This window comes from Ahaetulla prasina, chromosome 1, assembly GCF_028640845.1.
Source record: "Ahaetulla prasina isolate Xishuangbanna chromosome 1, ASM2864084v1, whole genome shotgun sequence".
Classification (NCBI taxonomy): Eukaryota; Metazoa; Chordata; class Lepidosauria; order Squamata; family Colubridae; genus Ahaetulla; species Ahaetulla prasina.
Window position 1 is genome coordinate 240,452,600 of NC_080539.1, and position 22,034 is coordinate 240,474,633.

At 37.8% G+C, this 22,034-nt stretch overlaps 2 protein-coding genes across 10 annotated transcripts in view; both read left to right on the plus strand.

Moving 5' to 3' along the window:
* Positions 1 to 14,831, plus strand: part of NCKAP5 (NCK associated protein 5) — a 638,109-nt gene extending 623,278 nt beyond the window's left edge. For 6 of the 9 annotated variants that reach the window (XM_058194176.1, XM_058194167.1, XM_058194193.1 and 3 more), the window contains one exon: positions 13,494 to 14,831. Coding sequence is in view for 7 of the 9 variants with exons in the window: in XM_058194167.1 (XP_058050150.1) it covers positions 13,494 to 13,510 (17 nt within the window). In the remaining 2 variants the exon portion in view is untranslated. The remainder of the gene's footprint in view (positions 1 to 13,493) is intronic. The other 3 variants (XM_058194222.1, XM_058194226.1, XM_058194185.1) reach the window with 2 other exon arrangements.
* A 4,073-nt stretch (positions 14,832 to 18,904) lies between these two features.
* The window catches only part of LYPD1 (LY6/PLAUR domain containing 1), a 29,506-nt gene continuing 26,376 nt past the window's right edge, over positions 18,905 to 22,034 (plus strand). The window contains exons 1-2 of the mRNA XM_058194291.1: positions 18,905 to 19,233; positions 21,057 to 21,194. Of these exons, the coding sequence (XP_058050274.1) occupies positions 19,185 to 19,233; positions 21,057 to 21,194 (187 nt within the window). The 5' untranslated portion in view covers positions 18,905 to 19,184. The remainder of the gene's footprint in view (positions 19,234 to 21,056; positions 21,195 to 22,034) is intronic.

Sequence of the window (22,034 nt, forward strand, 5' to 3'; positions counted from 1 at the left end):
TACCTGTAGTGACCTCTGGTGGTAGAGGGCGGTATTTGTGATGGACAGGGAAGCAGCTGCAATGAAGGGACAGCGACTGGCTCTGATGATGTCATGCATCGTGCGCCGGGGAGGACAGAGACTCTCCTTGGAGGCAGGAATCTTAAAACTGACGAATAGCTGATGGGGGGGAGTGGTCTTAGCCACCGGATGGTGGCTTAAGATGAACAGCATTATTTATTTATTTATTTATTAATCATATTTATATACCGCCCTATCTCCCGAAGGACTCAGGGCGGTTTACAGGCACTTAAAAATACATAACACAAATACAATATAAAAACAATTAAAAAACTTATTCTAAAGCCCGTTATTAAAATATAAAAACAGAACCCAATTAAAACCCATAAATTTAAAATCTAGCTCAGTCCTGCACAATTAAATAGATATGTTTTAAGCCCGCGGCGGAAGGTCCGGAGGTCCAAAAGCTGACGAAGTCCGGGGGGTAGTTCGTTCCAGAGGGTGGGAGCCCCCACAGAGAAGGCCCTTCCCCTGGGCGTCGCCAGACGACATTGCCTCGCTGACGGCACCCTGAGGAGACCCTCTCTATGAGAGCGCACGGGTCGGTGAGAGGTATTCGGTAGCAGTAGGCGGTCCCGTAAATAACCCGGCCCAATGCCATGTATAAATAGCGCTGAGACGCAGCTGCTCTCAGTGCTAACTTTGACCCTGCAACTTGACTTGTTCTGCATTCTGGCTGTGGTTACTCATTAAAGAACTCTGCTTCCATCTTTTTGCTGCTGGTCTTTTATGGATTCACAGACCTGGATTGACAAGCCAAGAGTTTAGCTCATATTCTGTATCCAATGCCAGCTATTTGGTTCCGTTGTTCAGTATATAATATTCCTGCCAGCTATGTATTGGACTGTCTCTAAGGCATCTCTGTAGAACTTGCATTTTGAGTCATGTCCAGTGTGGTAGACCCCTATTGCTAAGGATCTGGGGTTTAGTACATATTCTTATTCTGCTGTGATCAGTATTTCAATACTGTCTTTTAGTCCAGTCCTTTCCACTCACTGGTAGAATTACCCAGTGCCTACCATCTCAGCTATCTGTTGACAGTACATCCCATGCAGGGTCTTGTGTTGCCATAGCACTTCTTCTGATTGATCTTCCTCCCTGCTGTTTAAGCATTCTCTCAGCAGCTAATCTTTGGATGCCATCTTGGTGATATATTCCTGATATATCTGTTTCTCAAGCAATGTAAAATCATTTTAAGATAATACAGGTAAAATGGTAATAAAACACGGAGTAAATATTTTTATTAAGTTTTGCCCAAATGGGCATTCCACTTCTGTACTATATTCAGATTTCATCCATGACAGTGACTTTGACATTCACCACAACCTGACTGCCCCCTTTTCCCTTAGTGTACAGTGTCTGGATGTTGGACATGGGGTGAAAACCTCCATACATTGTAAGGAGCTTCCAAGGCTTTGGCAGCTTCCATGACCTTTGGCCAGCTCTCTATACCAAAAGGCTATCCGAGGTCTGGCTGATAGCATGGATCTTGTGCTTCCTCCCACTGAACTGGCCCCTCAAGACCTGGCTGATTCTTTGGTGGCATTTGGATGTTGCTGTCTATCTCATGGTTCCAATTTGACCATGAGTTACAAAAGTATTTGTAATTGCTTTGTGTGTCCACTATGTGACCCATTAGTATGTATATTTTGACATAAAACATGATACAACAGGAACACTATGAAAACAAGTTGAAAAAGCACAGCACAGAGCACTACTTGGGAGGAATACTGTTGACAGAATTCATTATCTGAATGAATGGGAGCATCCCAATAGTATTAGACTTGTAATATATTGAATGTTGTACAGAAGTGGAATGCCCATTAGGGCAACACTTGATAAAAATATTTACTCTGTGTTTTATTACCATTTTACCTGTATTATCTTAAATTGATTTTAAATTGCCTAAGAAACAGAACGAAAAAGGATGTAAATGCATGTTAGAAATATTCCCTGAATGTTATTCCATAAAAAATGCTGATTTAGAGATGGATAATGTAGAATTCATTTGAAATCTCAGATACTGTACAAAAACAGAAACAGCAATAAAATTTCAAACCAGCTTTTAACATTTTTGGCAGCTTAATATTTGATATTTAAAAGCTGATACAACTTAGGTAGGTATAGATTTTAATAGAGACTCAAATTTTAAACATATTTATTTATTTGATTTTAATGTTTAAATATCTTTTTGTTAATTATTCAGTGTGGTTTATAGAAATTAAAACATTGGGGTGGGTTCAGACTTCTACTGGATCCGTCAGGGAGAAAGGGAAGAGCTCAATCAGTTCTTGCCAATTTCTGCAAATGAGGGCACTAGCTGTGTTAGGCCAAAACAGAATTAGGGAAATGGCAAGCTCGCAAATAAATTACAGAGCACTCTTTTGAATGGCACAAGAGATAGTGTAGGGGAAAAAAGGAACTGGCAAAACTCAATTCCTCTCCGTTTTCTATCAGAGAGCATCTACTGCAGTCTTATGACTTGAGCCTCCCACTCACCAAAAAATTACCTTGGCTCTAGTTAAACTAATAAGCGAATCTAAATGCATCAGTATTCATTCATTCGAATAAAACCATTCAAAGAAACCCGGAGCTAATAAGAACAAAATGTTGGATGACTATATTGTAAACTGTCACATTATTCAGAGGTATAAAGAGAAAAACACTGGAACACCTTCTCTTTCCCTGTCCCTTCTTCACATCCTTCCACTCCCTGACCCCCAATTGCACCTCTCTAAACAATGGAAGCCATGTCATGCAGGTACCCATTACAGACTCAGCAACACAGCCTCCACTATTCAAAAGAGAACAATAACTGAAGAGTATTTCAGAAAACCTGAGCTTCAGAAGAGGGAGCAGAAAGATGGGTTACATAAACTGCCTTACCAATTCATTGCACTCTGTTTAGAAATTTTAATGCATTGATGCAATTCTGGGCAGGTTTACTCAGTTAAAAGCTTGGGTCCCAGATAAGAGTGCATGGGATAAATGAATAGAATGGAATATAAAACTCTTCATGTTTATTCAAAACTATCTTCTACTCTATGAAGTGGGATAACATTATTCTATAGATGAGTCCTAAATCTTATTTGGGTAAAATCAGAAGAATTAAGCACAAGCTTTGATGTTTTAATGAATTTAGAGGCTACATTAAATTTTTATATCTGGTCGAATACAGATTATTATATTTCCTACATAGTATTTTGCTATCTAGTATTTTGTATTTGCTACAGAGTATTTTATCATTACTTTCATCCTCATCATAATCACTATTTAAGATAATTATGGTCATTTTGTTGTTTGCCAGTTAGAGTAACTTAGTTTCGTCCCAAAGTATAGTAATCCTCTAGCCTTATTTTTACATACTTTTACTTTCATCTTCCAATATTCTGCTCTATATCCCAAATCTGTTCTGGGCAAACCTCACAAAGTCTCACAATAGATAGCAAGGTGCTCAGGGCAAAAGTCCTCTTTATGAATGGATGCCAGTTCTATCAGGAGATACAACTGGATTGCAGTTCTTTGTTTTTAAACGAAAACAGTTCATTGCTTCAACACCTTTTTTTCATGTTATTGAAACAATCAAAATTCAGGTGATTGTATTTCTCAATTTCGCAGCTTCGTTCATCAGTAAATATTTTGTTTAGGCTTAACAGATAGGATCCATTCAGAGCAGATACCAATGAGTCATTTTCTCTCATGCAATTCATTATTCCCTACTCCACCCCAACAAAAATTACCGTTGAAGTGTGTGTGGGAGATTGTAGTATTTTTTTTCTGTAACCATAATGTCAAGTAACATAAAGGGTTTTTTTTCTTTGTAGAGTTTTATTAAATGATAATGCCTTAGATGAACAATATAAGATACTTCTAAATATAAACAGTTTTCTTTTAAAAATAATGATCAAATCAATTTCACAAACGCTTCATATTTTTTTTTCAGGCAGAAAAGACAGGCCCTCTCATTATTTATCTTAAGAGTGTGATAGAGTTCTGTGGAGAAGAATACTGTCTGCTTCAGGAAAAATAATCATGGGATTTTTGCTCAAGCAGCAAAAGAAAAAAAAGATTCATTATTTCAAAAATTATCCTATGTTCAAAAAAGAGAAAATTTCCCAGAATATATAAGGAAAATAAAGTCCTTACTTATTATTTAAGGTTACATTTTAAAGGGAGAAAAAGTTCAAACACTGTTAGCTGTAATATTCAGTTTGATATTTCCATGAGGTGATTTTCCACTTCCTATTGTGAAGCTTTCCTCATCCACCATGCCCTTTATTTCATTTAGCTAAATGAGATCTTGAGACTATGTCATTAAAAAAAAAAAGACCTAACTGAAAAGTGATGCCAAATTTTGGACAACTATGGGATTCAGGAATTCATTAATGCAGAGAAGTGTGGATAGCAGGTCTAATTATATATAATTATAACTTTCTCATAGTTACTAGCATGTAGTAGAGGCAACTTGGAATAGAAGTAACTGACAGGCAAAAGATAATGGAGGAGAAAATAAACTAAGTTGCATGGAAATCAAAACATTTTCAATGGTCTCCCACCTCTGCAAAATAGATAATATTAGCCTGTTGTATGCATTATCAGGTATCTAGTTTATGGAATTGACAAGTAACCCAGTTTTACTTTTTGTTCAGATAAATTATTCAGCAAAAATGAGCAGAAATCTATCTTGATTGTGCACAGTAGCAGCATACAAAGATATCAATAATGAAAAGGGAGTGGCTCTGTAATGCTCATTATCCATAGTTTTCTTCTCTCCCTTTTAATAAGTATCCACTTTCAAATGAAAGAAGAAAAATGTAAGAGCCTGACAGGAAGGGTTAAAGAAGTTCTTTTCTGTCTTATCTGTGGATCAGGCAAATGGTCAGAAGGTTCCACCCATTCTACAGCATTTTATTCTGAGCAGACCTATGTAAGATTGTACAACACAGTGTAATCATTAGATGAAGATATGATTTGGGAATGGGCAGGAGATTGTCCAAAGCAGCCTGATAGGCTGGATTAAGGTTAATCCCATTTTCAACATTTAGAAAACCATGGATTCTAATTGGAAACCAAAATCATTACTTTTTCACATTCCTGATATCCAGTTTTCCAAAAAGACTAGATCAATTTATCATCAACTACATTAGTGAAAAAGGTTACCTGACTTGTAGTATTGTTTAAATTGACTTCTAATATCTAATATTCAATTCCCATTCCAAAGCAGCAATTTGTATACTTTACATTTTTCTTTTTCTCTGTTGAATCATTTTGAAGGTATATTTTGTGAAGAGGAGAAAGCTTTTTATTTTTTTAGGCTAATCTGAACCCAACTGATCTTTGCATATGACTCAAAGGAAGATGTTACTTCTTATGATTAACAGCTAATACAATTGTTTCAAATTGGTGCTTATTATAAAGTGAATAAAAATAGCTATAGAGCACTCTATTACTTCACTACATAATAAAATAGAATTGTGTTCATGCTGCACTTCTTAATACAAAAAGTACAACCAATCCTTTCATAAATAATCCTTATACACAGTGTACATTGTATGCAGTCTTAACTACAGTACACTTTGTATAAGAACATAAGGATATCTTGTTAAAATATCCTTAGCATTCACTTTCCATTGTGGTTCCATGAACTTTTTATTAGTCTCATGCAAACGGATATTCTTTGCAAAGAGTATTTTTTCTCATGGTGCCTTATGAGAAGTCCCATACTCCAACCTATCACAATTCCCTTCCAAATCAGAGAGTAAGCAACAGCAGTTCCATAAATTTAATTTTCCATGTAGAGAACCTGATCAGAGTTAAAGAAGCATATAAAGGTTTTACATGTTGTACAATTTTCTCTTATGGCCAAGGGTAAATAATTTGGTGGTAAATTTTAATATCTGATGAGGGTATTCTATATGTTTTGTTTTGTTTTGTTTTAATGAAAGAGGCATAGCTGACTTTTCAAAGTAACAAAATTTAAGGAGTCTTAAAATGGAAAATATTTTATGGTCATAAAAGATCATATTTATGAATGCTTAATGATTATGAGCCTGAGCTTTATGTAGGTCTTGTGATATCTCTATTCTCCAAATTCCTTCCAAGGAATTTTTCAAATGTATATTAGACAACCAGTGCCCCATTTCCATTGGGGATGGCATATAGGGGATCATCGGTTAGAAAGGGGTGCTTAGGAATATAGAAGAGGCCCCAGTTCAGGGATGGTGATGGCAGTGTGGGTTGGGGAAGGCGTATGTTCAGGGGTAAGGATTCACAGGAGTTCATTTCTCCCTCTTCCTCCCTCCCTCCCTCTCTCCCTATATCCCTTCCCTTTTCAGCAGGCAGGTAAGTGGTTGCTGCTGGGTGGGAGAGGGAACAAGGAATTGCAAGTCTGGCTGGGAAACTGTCATGGACATTTAAAATGAAGATCACATGACAGCGGCATCAGTGCAGCAGCCAGTAGCCTGAACCAATGAAATTTTATTCCCTCAGGAGTTAAGTTTTGATTTACAAAATTGCTGACCTACAATGGCTTCATTTCACCCAGTTAAAAGTCATGACAATAAGAGTTTTAGTAGCATATAGACAATTAAGAACTCAATATTTCAAGTATTGTTTGCAGGAGAAGGCTTCTGTTCATCTATTGTGGAGAACCCATCTTTGTAGGAATGGAGTATGCCCTTTTGTGTATTTTAATATAGTTTCACACACAACTATGGCCTAATGAAAATGGATACAAAGTTTTTTAAAAAGCATTTACTAACATTTACTGAAACATTCATACCTCTGTTGCTGTTTCTTCATTTAAATATATACTGCATAGCATATTAATACTTTTTATTCTTTTTAGCTCAAGGAAAGAAATGATCTGGGTGGCATGTTATTTCAATACGCAGAATAGAAATCCTTAAGCATGTAAATTATGAAAACAATGTCATATGAGTAGACCATACTTTGAGCATCCTATTTGTTAGCTTTATATCCAGCCTTTTTTTCAAGGAACTTAGGATGAAGTTTACAGCATTTTCTCTTATAAATTTTCCCTTAACAATCACATGGGAGAAGTTATTGTGATACAATCAGAAGTGAGAGTCCTTGGATAAAGGTGGACTTGAAAGTGGACTACCGCATCTTCAGGTTATAAACCTTAATTATTACTTTGTTCTCACCTCTGGAGGTGAGTTCAACTTGTCAGCAGGAGTACAAAAGTGGAAATAAGCTCATCTACCACTGGTGTATATCACTTTCTGGTGATAGTAGTCCTTTCTCATTTGGAGCAGTATGTATACATATTAAGGCAATGGATGAAAAAAAAGCATATAAAATTACTAATATTAAAGCATAGGGCACTGTTGCATTCTTTGTTCTTCCCTTTCTTCCACAGTGGCTGCTTGAACATTTGGGAAATAAGCTAAATATCTGAAGTTAGTCGAAGTCCATGAGTCAAGATCCAGATAATAATGATTTTCAGTCACTTCAGTAGGCCAGATTTGATCTGAACCAATGACCTAAAGGTTAAAGGCTCCATATACTATTACCAACGTCTGAGCAATCAATTCCCAGGATACACTATGTATCTGATATCCTACAAGGTGGCCCTTATCAGCAAGATTCACACTAAAAGTGCATTAGTAAAATAATGATTTAAACATGAGAACCTCTGAACCAAACTCTATTGCTGGCAGCTGAGATTAGTAATAGGGTCAGATGAAGTCTCAGGAAGTTGATCTGAATGTTTAATATATCAAGTTAATTATGTTTGATATATTGAATGTTGTTTTATTCTTTTTTATATACCATTGGAAAAGCTATTCCAAGTGTCTACAAAATCATTATCCTATTTGTAGTGAAGATAATCCCAAGCCCTTATCTAGATTTTTTTAGGAAAATTGAAATATTTATATTAATCTCAAACTTAGATGAGGTAATTAGAGTGCTTCCTGAAATAGTTAACAAAATTATGTCAGGTAAACATCTCATTTCTGTATCTGTCAAAAGCTTTTCAGAATTCTTAATACAGAAATAAAGAACTGTACAAAGGTTGAGATGGACAAAAGACAAAAGTAGAAATTAATCAGAGATTGAAAAGAATGTGACATGATCTGTTTCAGCTCAAAGTTGATGGGTTGTCTTTGGCTTTTTCATAAATAATTAGAATTGCTACTTTATTTCACTGACATGAAAGAACAATATTTCTATAATTTTATTTTTAACACCATTTTTAAGTAACAAGCAGAGATATAATTGAGTTTATTTTTAAACTTATAATTAGTTGTACAGCTTTTGTAATCATCTGCCCATACGTATATCGAAGGTTGTATTATATAACTTCTTTATTCCAACGACAGGATAAGATGTTAATCCGCTTTGCAAATAAAATCGCCTTGAATATTAAAGTAAAAGTTATTTGAGAGGGTCTTCCTATGGTGTTTGTTTAACAATTATTTCACAAGCATTTTATATGCCTGCCATTTTATACGTAGAGCAGAATTTTCTCCTCAAAGACTTGTTACAAAAATGAAAAATTATGGATAGCAAATAAAATGATTACTACCTGGATAATTATTCAAAAAGAAATAGCACAATAAATACAATTTCCATCCCAGCACTTATTTATTTCACTAAATGTCACTTCAAATAGAACAGAGTAGAATAGAATTCTATTTCAATTATATCAATTAAGCAAAGGAAAAACACATTATCTTCAGTATCTGTGAATCTCTTGTCAAACTCAAAAAATAAAGTTGTTGATCTTTAGTCCTAAACCCATTTTCTCTACCTTCAGGCTTGGATAGATAAAGGCCTCCTTTTCATCCTTGGAAAGCCAGAAGACATATTACTATAGAAACTAAGAGAAGTGTTGAAAAGAACATGATACCATCCAAAACTTAGTATGCACAAAAACTGCACAAAAACTACAATGTATTAAATAACTTTTTATTTCAAGTTAAATATTAAATCTTTGTCCTTTTTTCACTACTGACAATTTTAATTCTAGATAATTCAGAATGATTTGTTACTTGATTTAATACTGTGAATTTTTTTAGGAAATACACTTTTCTCTTAATTTCAATATATTTTATTGGTTAATGTCATATTACATTGAAATAATTCAGAAGGAACTTACAATCATTTTGTTTGAGACATCAATATATTTACTAACCTAGAATCAGACATTTAGTTCTTTTCTGAAAGTAGACATGGACCTCTTACCTTTCTACTCTTAAACTCTATCAACAGCGAGCACTGATTTCACCCTACAGGCCTCATCATTTTGAAAAATATTTCCTACATGTATAATCTTAAATCAGGTCATAAATGCTGAACCCAGTAATTTTTACACCGTTGAACATGTATCAATAACAAGACAATGCAACTTTGGGGCAAACATGCTCTCAGCCCAACTTACCTCAAAGTCTTTTATTTTGGGGAGTGGAAAGGGGAGAATCACTTTATATGCCATTTTGAACTCTTACATAAAAGGCAACATATAAACAAAATATATAAAACATATAAACATATAAATAAATTATAATGACACACCTTTCTCGCTTGACAATAGAGAAATTACTTTTGAAGCAGGTAGTCCTGGGCCCTCCTAAACATTCGTATTATGAACAATTAACTGTTGTAAACTATTTATTAACATCCTTTCTAGGCTAATGCAAGATATGTTTAAAACACAGCTATGTAATTGGGAATGAGTGAAAAATTATTGTTTCCTTCAACAACTAACTATTCTGCAGAAAAGACCATAGAATAAGAATCAAGATCCAAATCATAAATTTGGCTGTACAAACATTAGGTCTCTGGAGCAGCATCAAAACCATCCTTGGTCCTAATGTAGCAAAAGCTTTACACCTTCAGTGCAGCACAATAAGGGCTGAAGTTATGCTAAGAGATTTGAGGGACACGGTGTGGAGTAGTGCAAGGTAGGGGTGATCATGTACCTGCCATTCTGATCTATTCAATTTCAAAATGATTGATGAAATCAGTTTACAAGATTGAACTGCCAGTAGCTCAGCTAACTGTATGGATCAGATTTATAAAGTCAGCTTTTAATTATTCTATTTTTAGCAGTTTTTAATATTTGGATTCTAATTTTATTTAATGGGTTTTATTGTTTTAAACGGATTTTAATTTGGCCTTATATTTAATTTTAATTATTATTTTTATTGTGTACCTTTTTATTGTTTTACTTGGCTGTGAACCGCCCTGAGTCCTTCGGGAGAAGGGCGGTATAAAAGTTTAATTAATTAATAAATAATAAATAAATAAATAAATTCTTTTTTTTAAAAAAAATGATGTGAGTTCAGATGGCACTGAATTTTTACAGTTTATTTTTCCTATAGATTCTTTCACCAAGCCAATCTGTAAAAGTTCCTCCTAATATCAGAAAATCTTTAAAATAAAATGGGATATACTGTGGACTGATAATGACCTAATTGCATAGAAGCATTTTCCATTTAAAGCATCTTCTGTTAAAAAAAAAGTTTCAAGGTTATCAGTAAAGATCAGTAATTGCAGTTCCTGGATCAGTTAGTGCTACAGCACATTAAGACATTTTCCAAATGGAAATATATGTAGTTGTGTCTATAATCTTTACTGTTTGCATATATGTGTAAATTTTTTAATTGAACTAGATCAGGCATCATATGCTGGCCACACCGACGCCCGGTTTAGCAAAGGGGGGGAGTCCCGATACATCATGTGACACTGCTGTGACAACATGAGTTTGACAGCCCTTAACTAGATTGTAATATAATCAAACTAGGATACTTGAATTTAGATAGATCATACATAATTCAATGTGCTGTTCTTTGTATTGCTCCTTAAGGAGAAATGCTTTCCTTTGCGTGAGTAGGGATGTTCCACTGCATACACCTCTATTAATAACCATAGTTTAACAAAATCCCTTGCTCTCTCATATGCTGTATGTGTACTTTAATAGAGATTGACTATTACTTTAGCTGAGACCCACATTGAATAAACTTTTTAGTGGGGTATATTTCATGGGAAGTTTCAGTCAATAAATGAACTTGAATTTCTGATGGTTGACCTCACCCTCACATAATAGCCTGATAGCAAGAACACATAACTGAATAATTGTGTAATGCAAAAAACAAACACTCCTCCAATATACTAGTTCAGCTTTAAGAAAGTATAATTTGGATATAAAACACAATAATAATTAGTAAAAAATAGATACAGTTTTTAAAATATAAGTGGTTAGTACTAGCTGGATCAAGAATTAGGGTTCAGTTATGGGAACTGCATTACAGATTTTACATTGACGGTACTTCATTTATTATCTGAAAATGTCACCCATAATGTAAGGCATAAGAAATATGTTATGTCTTTGTTTATAGAGTCAAGCTAAAGACTGAATCTTTTATTACTGAATACCTGGTCTTAAGCTTGCTGCTCTATTGCAATATATTTTCTTCTTTTATATACTCTGTATAATATTGTCTATATTCTCAGGTAATCCTAAATCAGCCATTTCATTTGCTAACAAAATATAAAGTAACAGTGTTCGTTCTTGGACTGCCAGTAGCTTATTGATCTGTTCATTTCTTCCTGGCACTAATACTGAAAATGACAAATGAATGTAGTTGCCTTTATTATATGAATAGCACACCCCATTTAACAATGGATATAGCAAAAGTGTGTATATCTCTAAATTCCCTAATATATTAAGGTTTATCATATATGATAACATAAGATTAAAAAGAGCAAACTATACGGGAAAATTGGAAGGGGGGTTTGCATTATTACTAAAGCTTTTTGTAAAATAACTGATAAAAAGTCTTCTAGCAAAGAGGTAAAATTGGCATTGTACAGTCCTGCTGTGTTTTTAATATAATGTGCAGATTCATTGCCTAGTGCTTATTTTATGTACCTTTTGCAACTCTTCTCAGAGCAGATGTGGCTAATATCTGATTGATTCTGGTCTGAGGGTATTGGATCAGTTCAGTTTAATTTCCGTTCTTATTTTTACTAGAGAATAATTTTAGTTTAAAAAGATCAATTTGTTTTATATGAAAAAGGTGATGTTATTTTTCTACCATGTTTTATTAGCATCTGGGATGTGTATATTTGTATGTGGTGTGTGAGAGGGAGAGAAAGAGAGTAGAATTTTCTCTTTCCCACAATTCGAGATACAGTTAAATCCTGGGGTTAAGAATTAATTATGTTCCTAATTTTGTCCTCAAGGTGAATTTATATGTAAAGTAGAACCGGTTATTTTGTCAAATGTTTGTCTTGCTATGTACCAGAGAAAAATGGGAGCTTAATGGTGACTGAAAATGGAAGATACTGTTCTCCTTCCACAAACCAAGGAACCACTGAACCCACGCAGCGCTTTCAGAAACCACTGAAACAGGTTGCACAATATACTAAAAATGAACGCACTATTTCATGATGTAACTTCAGTGATTCTTCAGTTCCTTGGGGGAAAACACTGTTCGCCATTTTGGTCAGATCTCATTGCCAGTCAGCCATCTGCACGTAGCCTGTTCATAATTTGGAGTTGTTTGTAAGCCAGAGGTTGATAACTTGGGGACTTCCTGTATAGACGTTCCCAATTCAAAAGCCTATTAAAAGAGAGAATACATTTATTAATTGGATAATAGAGATCACTTTCATTCCACTGAAATAGCTGATACATATTTCAATCTGTATATAAACATTTGATAGGACCAGTATTTCTGACTCAGTCCAATAGAGCTCGTGTTTAATTTATATAAAATACAGTACCTAATTCCCTTGCCATAGTGTATTTGTGAATATATATGGACTGGTTTGGAATGTCAGTTTTTCAAACCAGTAATGTAAAAGAGATAATAGCAACATTTCAATATTTTGCAAGGATTTTTAATTAAACTCTTATTCTACTCAAAGTGAAAGAATCTAGGTATGCCTAAGAACATTGAATTGATATTTTTGTCTTATATGCAAATGTTCCAGTGATATTAGAAAGGCTTAACCTATCGGTCTTAACCAAAATTTCTATCTGTAAATTCATATGTAATGAAGTTCACGAAAGATAAATATTTAGCTTTCTTGGCAAAGATGTCCTTAAAAAATAATTGCTAAAGAATGGAAATATAAATTACTCTGAAAACTTCAAACATACTTTACACACACAGATTCCAGAATCAGCTACTTAAAATGTAAATGGTGTTTTGCAAATTGAGTCCTGGTTGTCTGAGCTGAATCATTAAAGCTATGATTTATCCCAAAATTGACTTTATTATTGCATTTAATTATAATAGAGGATTAAGCCCAAATCTATTTCTAGATTCTGATTTCTTTTCTTACTATGAATGTTAGACAGCCAGTAATTGACCATTTATAGTATGGTTAACAATTTTATTTATTTTTGTAAAGATTGTGTTTCTAATTCTTATTCTCTTATTCTTAAATTGTTACAGAAATTGAAGCAACCTGAGGAAATGAAAAAAGATTCTAAAAAAAAAAACGATGTCTAAAGTTTGCTTTGAACTCTCATTAAATTTAATAGCAACTGATACATTTTGTTGGGTGGGTGGGGAGAACAGTGCAAACAACATTGAAGGACAAGAAGAAAATGAAAATAATGAAGAAATGTCTCTAAATAGTTCTTGAGATAGAGAACACACAGAACCTTTGAGAGTTTCTTTGTATGATAGCTTCTCATCCAGTACAAGCTTATACAATGTTTAAAGATATTCTACAGCGATGAAGCACTTAACAGAAGAACTAAATAAGATCAGTAAATATATTGAGAGTTGACAACGCTCATCATAGCATCTATCCTGGTGTGATCATACAATGAAGAGAGGAGACTGCATCCTTGTGAAAAGAAAGAAAACACAATATCTGTAACATAACTTTTAAAGTCTTAATTTGCACTTTCATGAATTATTGTACAGAAGTTGTAAAAATATTCTTTGACAAAGAAAAATATATTTGTAGAAAAACATAATAGCAATAAACACTAATTTGTGCCATGCTTCTGAAATGGCACATTACTAACTTTAAATACTGGTCTTAATATTAACAAAATTAGTGATCATTTTTATAAAATAAAGTTTTATAAGCATTCTAGTCTTAAAATCGTATGCAGCTGAATTGCTTTATTTGCCAAAATTGAACTTGCCAAATTACATTAAAACCACTTGGATTACATTATACAACATAACAATGCTGTTTCAAACTAAGGTTTTACTCTGAGTTCAAACATTTCCAAAAGATACTCCATCTGTATTCTTCTGTCATTGTTATATCTTATGCTGATTTAACATGTCTTCATATTTTATCTTAATGTTATTTCAGAATCATGGAGAAAAGGCCATTTAGATTTGTAATTTACATGTTTAATTTTTGTAATAAGGAAAAAATGGTGCTAGCAAAGAAATTTGTGAAGTTTTTTTCCTACAAAGACTGTTTATATGTGAGGGAAATGTCTATTTCAAAGGTGGAGTGTTATTTTTTCTAGATGTGGAGTATTTATAACAACTTTTGTACAGCAATCTGTAAGCTAGCTATGTTTGTGATACCTAGTCATTTTACTATGTTTATAGCAAATTCCTATTCATTTTTCCTCAAAGTATGATGTACTATCAGTGTTATGTTATTAATACTTTTGTGCAATGTTACATTTTATGTTGTTTTCAAATATACAGTGCTGTCAGGGTGGACTTCATTCTCTCAGACTTTTATAAAATTTATTTTGGAATTTATTTCTGAATAAAAGTCAAAGCACATCTGGATATTCTAATATATATGGCAAAACAGTCATTTCAACAAAGTTTAATCCAAAGGAATGGATCAAATTTAATTACACATTAAAAAGAACAACCTAGAAGTAGACTAAAAATATTTTTTTATTTGGGTAACATGTAAGAAAGCAATCTAGAAAAATGTAGCAATGTTTCCATAGGAGGGAAAAACAGCCAGATGAAAAGTAATGGCGATAATTCTCCAGCCATTTCCATTCTCCAACCACACAAATGTAAATGCTCCAGAACAAAGGAATGTGCAGATAGTTTGGTGAATTTGCTACATGGGAACATTTGATGCTAAATTCAAAGCTCTTTAGCATCTGCATCCTCTTGGGAAAAAATGGTCAGTGTTGAAAACAAAAATCTCTCAAAGACAAGGTAGGCAAAGCCTTTGGAATACTAGTTGCAATGTATATTTTAAAAACATAACACTCTTGGGCAAAATGGACTGTAGGGTGCTGTCAGCCAAGTCAAGCACCTATCATCATCAAACAAAACTGCACCAATTTCATTTTTTCTTCCTTAAGGATTTTGTTATGTCATTAAAAAAAAGACAATAAAGAACCAATGAGAAAAAAAAAGGTTTTTAACAAAGTGTCTAGGTGCCCAACAAGGGCTGAAGCACAGTAAAAGCCTTCTCCGGAAACTCCCCACAGAAATCTGTTTTTTACCCTACTAAACACGTTTCATGGATGCTTTTAGCGAACAACTCCCAACTCTGGTATGTTTGGTCATTATCTCTCTCTCCTTCCCTCTGCATACTCCCAGGAAAACACAAGGAGTTTAGAAGAGAAGAGAACAGAACAGGAATTTTTATTGGCGAAGTGTGATTGGACACACAAGGAATTTGTCTTGGTGCATATGCTCTCAGTGTACATAAAAGAAAAGATACGTTCATCAAGGTACAACACTTAATGATAGGCACAGGGTACAGATTTAACAATGATACAACACTTAATGATAGGCATAGGCTACAAATAAGCAATCAGGAAAATGACTTAGAACCATTATAAAATTTGGCTTCCATGCAGGTCCTTTATCATACGTGTTATGGGACTGTCCCCTTGTGTTACCTTCCTTTTATAGATTTTCCAAATTATTCTACCATTTCCTTCTGTGTTTTGCCAAAACATTGACTAAAGAGAGAAAGGTGGCACTCTCCTTAGGTTGCCTTTCATGGCAGTACTAAATTTACTCTGAAAGCATCTATTGTGTGACTTCACAATAAAACCTCACCTTAAAGCCTTCAATGCAAAAAATGGGCTCTAAATGGAGGGGGAAAAAGGGGAGACGTGTGTTAACATTATGTGAGACTACCATACTGCATGATGAAACCTTTAACACTTTCCCCATTTTGCAGTTTACATCAGCACCAAAAGTTTCCTATGATGCTAGCCTGTGTTTTAAACAATCTTGCCAATCCCTTGTTTCACAAAACAATCATTTTCTCCTTACTAACATCAAGCCACAATGTGTAAGCATTATTACACTTCCTTTCCTTTACTGATTTATATAATCAGTTCAGCCTTGAGCAATCATTGTTATATTCCTGGTGGAAGTATAGGTGCCTGTGTCCTAGGAAGCACGAAATATACACCGCTGCTTATTTGGCTGTGTGTTTCAAAATGTGCCCTTCACAGTACATTTAATTAGCCAGCTCAGGGCAACATTGGCAACTATGACTCTGTAGCCATTGGATAGATCAAGAGCTGAATTAAAGGTCTCTGATGCAGCAAGTGACCTCAGACCCATGGAAACACATTGTAATGCCACATCCTGTTCATCATTGGTTTCATCTCAGATGAATGGTTCACAAGTCACATAAAGATATGAAATACATATAACCATGACTTAGCTCATCCTGTAGGTTAGCTCACTGACAAATAATGCTATATGGAAAGTATGGAGCTCCAGTGATGAGCATCCCTTGATAGCTTGCCATGATGACCTGACAAATACTGAGCAGAATTTTTTTTATTGACTTCATTTAAAGACAAAGGAGAAAAATCATGGGGATTCGTTTTTTCTTGCTCGCCTTTTCCGCTCCAAGGCCAGACCGGGGCTCCGAGTTACGGGCACCAGTTGAAAACCGCCTCTTCTCCAAACGGACGCCTTGTGGCCAGTGAAATAACAACGGAGGCGAGCGACAAGAGCCTGAATAGTCAGTCCCGCTCATCAGGAGTGCGCTAGGTTAGGGAAGTCCGGGTGAAAGGCTGTTTGGCTGCTAAATTATTGCTTCGCTCGCTCATTTTACAGCCCGGAAGAGGCTCAACTGGCCGCAGAAACTTCCCATTCCCCAAAAAGGCGGTTGAATGGGAAAAGCGAAGACCCCTTCAGAGACAGCGCGACCTCGCAAGACGACGTTTCTCTTTCATGCCTTCCTATTCATACCCGAAGGAACCTCGCCTGGCTGAAAAGAAAGGCGCGAATGGACAGCTGGAGACTTCCAATGGGCTCTTCTTTATTCGCGCATTTGAGTACCTTATACGGGGTTTCGCTCGCCCCTTTCGTTTCGTTTTTTTCCGCCGAGCCAGTCCTGAAATGTGTTTAAGTGCTCCCACTTGTCCGGCCTAGATGTTCGCGAAACTCTCGATTTGAAGTCTACTGCTCAGAGGGTCCGAAAGCACCGGAGCCGACGTATTCCGCGTGTAACTTACTCATAGCCACTGTAACGTGGATTGCTAATAAATTCAGTTTTTTAAAAAGGACCTTGCTACACCTTCCCTATACATAAACCCCATCCCGCGATTTTCTCTCGGTCTTACACACATTTCCTTCCCCAAAAAAGATTGCGCCCTTTAGTTGCGTGGCCACGGAGGCGCAACCGGCGCCCCTTTCGCTTCTCTGTAATCGCCTTCAATGCCTTCAGTGCGCGCACCCCGTCCCAGTCCCCTGCCCGCAAGGGGCGCGCATTTGGCAGCTCCATACTCAGAAGCGCAGCTCCCTCCTTGCTGAGTGACTGAGCGTTTTTTAAAAAGGAAGGCCGGCACTGATTTCCCGGGCCTTTCCGCTCCGTATTAGAAAGTAAGCGGGGGGAAATGGGCAGGCGAAACCAAGATTTTTTCGGAAAGTCGGTGGAGCGATTGGCTCCTTTAACTGTACAAGAGACCCAAACGAGGCGCATTTGCACAGGTTGTGCACCCCGGGCGCTATTGCTGCCGAGCTCAAGTAACTGCATTCATGCGCGAGTCCGCACACGCGAACACATCCTTATTGCCCTTTAAAACGGGGAAACCGGGCGAAAAAAGCTAGTCGTCGCCCGTCCTAATGGCCAAAAGCACTTGGAAGCAGCCGATGGAGCGCAATGTTAATTAGCAGCCCTGGAGCGATCTCGCCTGTTGCAATTTTTTTAAGCCAAAGGCGGTCAGGAGGCGCATGCGCATCCAGGAAGGGAAAAGGTCGGCTGGAGGAAGGCGAAGGACCGTGAAGGAAAGCGAGCCAACGCGTCTGTGAGTGTGCGGGGCTTGAGAGACGATAAAGGAGTAACCAGGCATTTTAAAATTAGTATCACTGCCCTAAAATAATAAGCGGAACAAATGTCAGCTGGGTGATTTTGCTGTCCCCGAGGAACTAAAGAAGCGTTGGACCCATCTCGTGTTTGGATGGGAGACTTCTGAGTGATCCCAGGCAGAGTGTCTAAACTGGGGGAAAAAAGCACCACTTTCATACTGTCAATAAGGCACATCCACGATATATCACCAGAAGGCGAGAGAGACTTCACTGCTGCTCTTCCCGCGTGGCTGCCTATAAAATTAGTCTCTCTTTTCCTCATATGCATAACCCGAAGCTTCGCGGGCAAGGTGGAAATTCAGTGGCGGGAAAAATCCACAGGAAGGTCGCTCCGGGATTCTTCCTCCACGGCTGCTCCGACCAGACGTCTCGAGGGGCAGCGTCGTCTGTGCCGGAGCGTGACGGCTCCCACCTCTTTCCCCAAAGTTTCTTTCCTCTCCCCGCCTCAGAAAATAAGGGCTGACAGAAAAGGTGGGTGGGAGGGGTCACGTGGCCCGACGAAAAGGGAGGGGGGCTACGCGAGGGGGGGCGCCTCTCCCTCTCGCGCTCCCCTTTTTCTTGGCGCGGCGTCTTCCGTGGTACTTTCAGTCTCTTAACTCCGGCGACGCTGGAGGGAGCTCAAGCGGGAAAAAGAAAGAGCCCGGTCAGGTTGGCGATGCGGGCTCGGGCGTCGCTTGCTGCCCTCGGAGCTCCTCTCCGCAGCGGCGGCTGCAGCAGCGCCACTCCGTCCGAGCCGAGGCGCGCAGCTCTCCGACCTTCGCCCGGCTGGGGCTGTTGCTGAGACCGCGCGTTTTCCTCGCCCGGAGCTCGCCCGCCGACGCCACCGCCACCTCCGACGGCTCCAAGAGGATGTGGCTCCTCGCCGTGACAACTTTCTGGGGATTGTTGCTGGCGCCAGGTAAGCGCGCGAGGGGACGGGTTGCTCCCTCTCGCCACCTTTTCCCGCCTCTGGCGCTTCGCCTTCCTCGAAAAGGGCGCCCGCCGAGGCAGGGATATCTGGCAAAGTTCGCGCGTTCCTCTCCGAACTACCTCGAGGCGCCGACGACGACCGCGGCTCTTCCTCAGCCGCTTGGCTGCAGCCTGACTCGCCTCCTGTGGTTTGAGCCATGGGCGGCAGCCGAGTGGACGCGCGCGCCTCGCATCCTAACAGCTGTTGCAACAAGCGCAATAGCCAAGGCGGCTTTTTGGTGGGTTTTGGGTTTTTTTCCCTCAAGCGGAAAACGGTGCTTAATTACAGCCCCGGCTGAGAAGGCGTGAGGGACACGCTCGAGGTGTCCAGATGGCCGTTGTCCCCCTCCCCTTCTTTCCGGAAAACAGCCCCACGCTTTTTGCTCGTCTGTGGATCAGCGGCGCTAGACGGACGGCTCAACTTCAAGGCAGCTTGCAAACGCGCAGCAGCCAAGCGCCGCCACCTTCCTAGCCCCCTTTCTCGGCGATTCCCACTTGGGAGGTGGGAAGAAGAGGCGAGCGGGTTTTTTAGCGAGTTATCTTCACCCGGCAGCGGTTGAGAGCCCGCCTGTCTGGCCACCTCTCCTCCAACGGAATGGGAGGGAGAACTCCCCAATCCCTTTCCCAAGTAGCCGAAGGAAGAGTGTGATTCATAGTGCTTGGAATATTTTAGCTTAATAGCGGGGGGGGGGGCTTGGACTCTCTCTTTCTGGCCTCCTCCCCCCCACACACAAATTGAGTGGGGCAAACTCATTTGGGGAATGAGGATCCGAAGCGGCTCCCCACTTCAATTCAAGGTTGAGTACTGATCTTCTCCCGTTAGGCTGTTCTGTAAGAACGGACCGCTACGGGTGAATCGGACAACTTGATTTATAGCGAGTTGCCCTTTTAGCCCGAGGCGATCTTTCCTTTCCTCTTCAGGAGCTACCCTAATGTAGCCTTGAGCGCCTCTTGAAAACGGGATCAGTAGAGGGCGACCCTCTTCCGTTTGTTTCCCACCTTTCTGTTCAACAACGCCGGTGCCCCCCCCCCCGCCCCCAGTGACCACAGGTACTCGATTCATTGCTGGGGCAGAGCTCCGGAAGAATAGTAAAATACCCGAATCTGTCTCCTTGCCCTCCCCTTAACTTCCAGAAGGACCTCGTTTACATGATAAAAGAGGTGAACTGAAGATGCTTTGCAGCTGTAATTGTGCATGGCAAAATAGTAATTAAATCATTTGCAATTAATTAGCAGTTAAGTAAACCCTTTCGCATGAAAAAGCTCTGGAGCGCAAAAATTTAAGAACAGTGCGCCCAGATCCACTCTGCCCCCAGTGCCGTGCGTTTGCTTTTTAAAAGCATAGTGCTTTTTAAAAAAAAAATTAAGAGGAGAATTGGTGAGCAAAACAAATCAATTTTGTTACATGTCCTTATTGTTCATTCTGCCCCCTGCTGGATGCAATTTAGGCTGATGCAGAGCCCGGTGGTTATAAAAACTTAGAAGCAGAATAACTAGTGAAGAAATCACATTCTCTGTGTGGTCAGCATTTGCAAAAGACCAAGGCCTTAGGGTGAAAGGAAGGGGGCCAGACCCAAATTTAAGAATCAGTTAATATATGGGAGTGAGTGCATTGACACCATTTTTTTAAAAAGCATTTTTTTAAAAGGGAGGGGGGAAAACTTGGTAAATCATACAATCTTTAAGCATTTATCCATAACTCAAGTTGATTGAAAGGTAGCATTAGAATTTGTAAAAACTTATGCTATCTGTCTATGAAACTTTCTATTTTAGGATTTGCTTTGCAAATACAGTGTTATCAGTGTGAGGAATTTCAGCTAAATAATGATTGCTCGGCGCCAGAGTTCATTGTGAATTGTACTGTGAATGTCCAAGACATGTGTCAGAAGGAAGTGATGGAAAAAAGTTCAGGTAAGATAAATTGTGCTAATTAATGCTTATAATGGACATCCCTCTCTTTGCATTTTCTTTTCCATCTAATTCATATTTAGAGACTGAGTTATTTGGGAAATTCAAACATATCTTCATAAATAATGTAATTTGATCTAAATATATAGATTACACCTTTCACTTCCTCTAAAGTATACAACTGGGTAATAATGCTGAAATTACTTTAGTAAAGCAATACAAATTTTAGTTCTGTTGAAAATAGTAGGAAAGGAATAACAAGTTCATTTAATCTCATCACAGTATAAGTAATTACAAAGCCTTTGTTAGAAGAAAATGTACTGAATTAGCAGCTCTTTTTATTTACTCCAGCAATTCATGAGATTTGATGTTTGATCTAGGCAGGGAATAGCTATGGAAATTGAGGTGGTAATTAAAGTAAGACTAAGAAATGTGGTTATTATATTTTACAAAAAAAGAGGAGAAATTTACTTCAAAATTTCCTCCTAAATATTTAGATTTTTTTCATGTAACAAATTTAAGACAGAGCACAAACAACTTTACAGAAATAATGGATAAAATATTTGCCTTCAGACAATTTTTGTATTAAAGTGTACATTTGGAAGAAACAGTCTGGTTTATAGTAGTTCTTCTTTCCAAAGATAGGAAATATATATATAAAAGTCAAACTGCTTCTTCATTCATGCAGTCTCATTTGAACTTCCAAAATGAGATCAGGCTTATTAAAGCAAGATAACTGCATATATGTAGAATACTCTATATGATTGACCTTGGAGAATAATATCAGAATGGCAGCCTACAATACAGTTGCCAAGTAATTTGTTTATGCTTATTGCTCTAGCA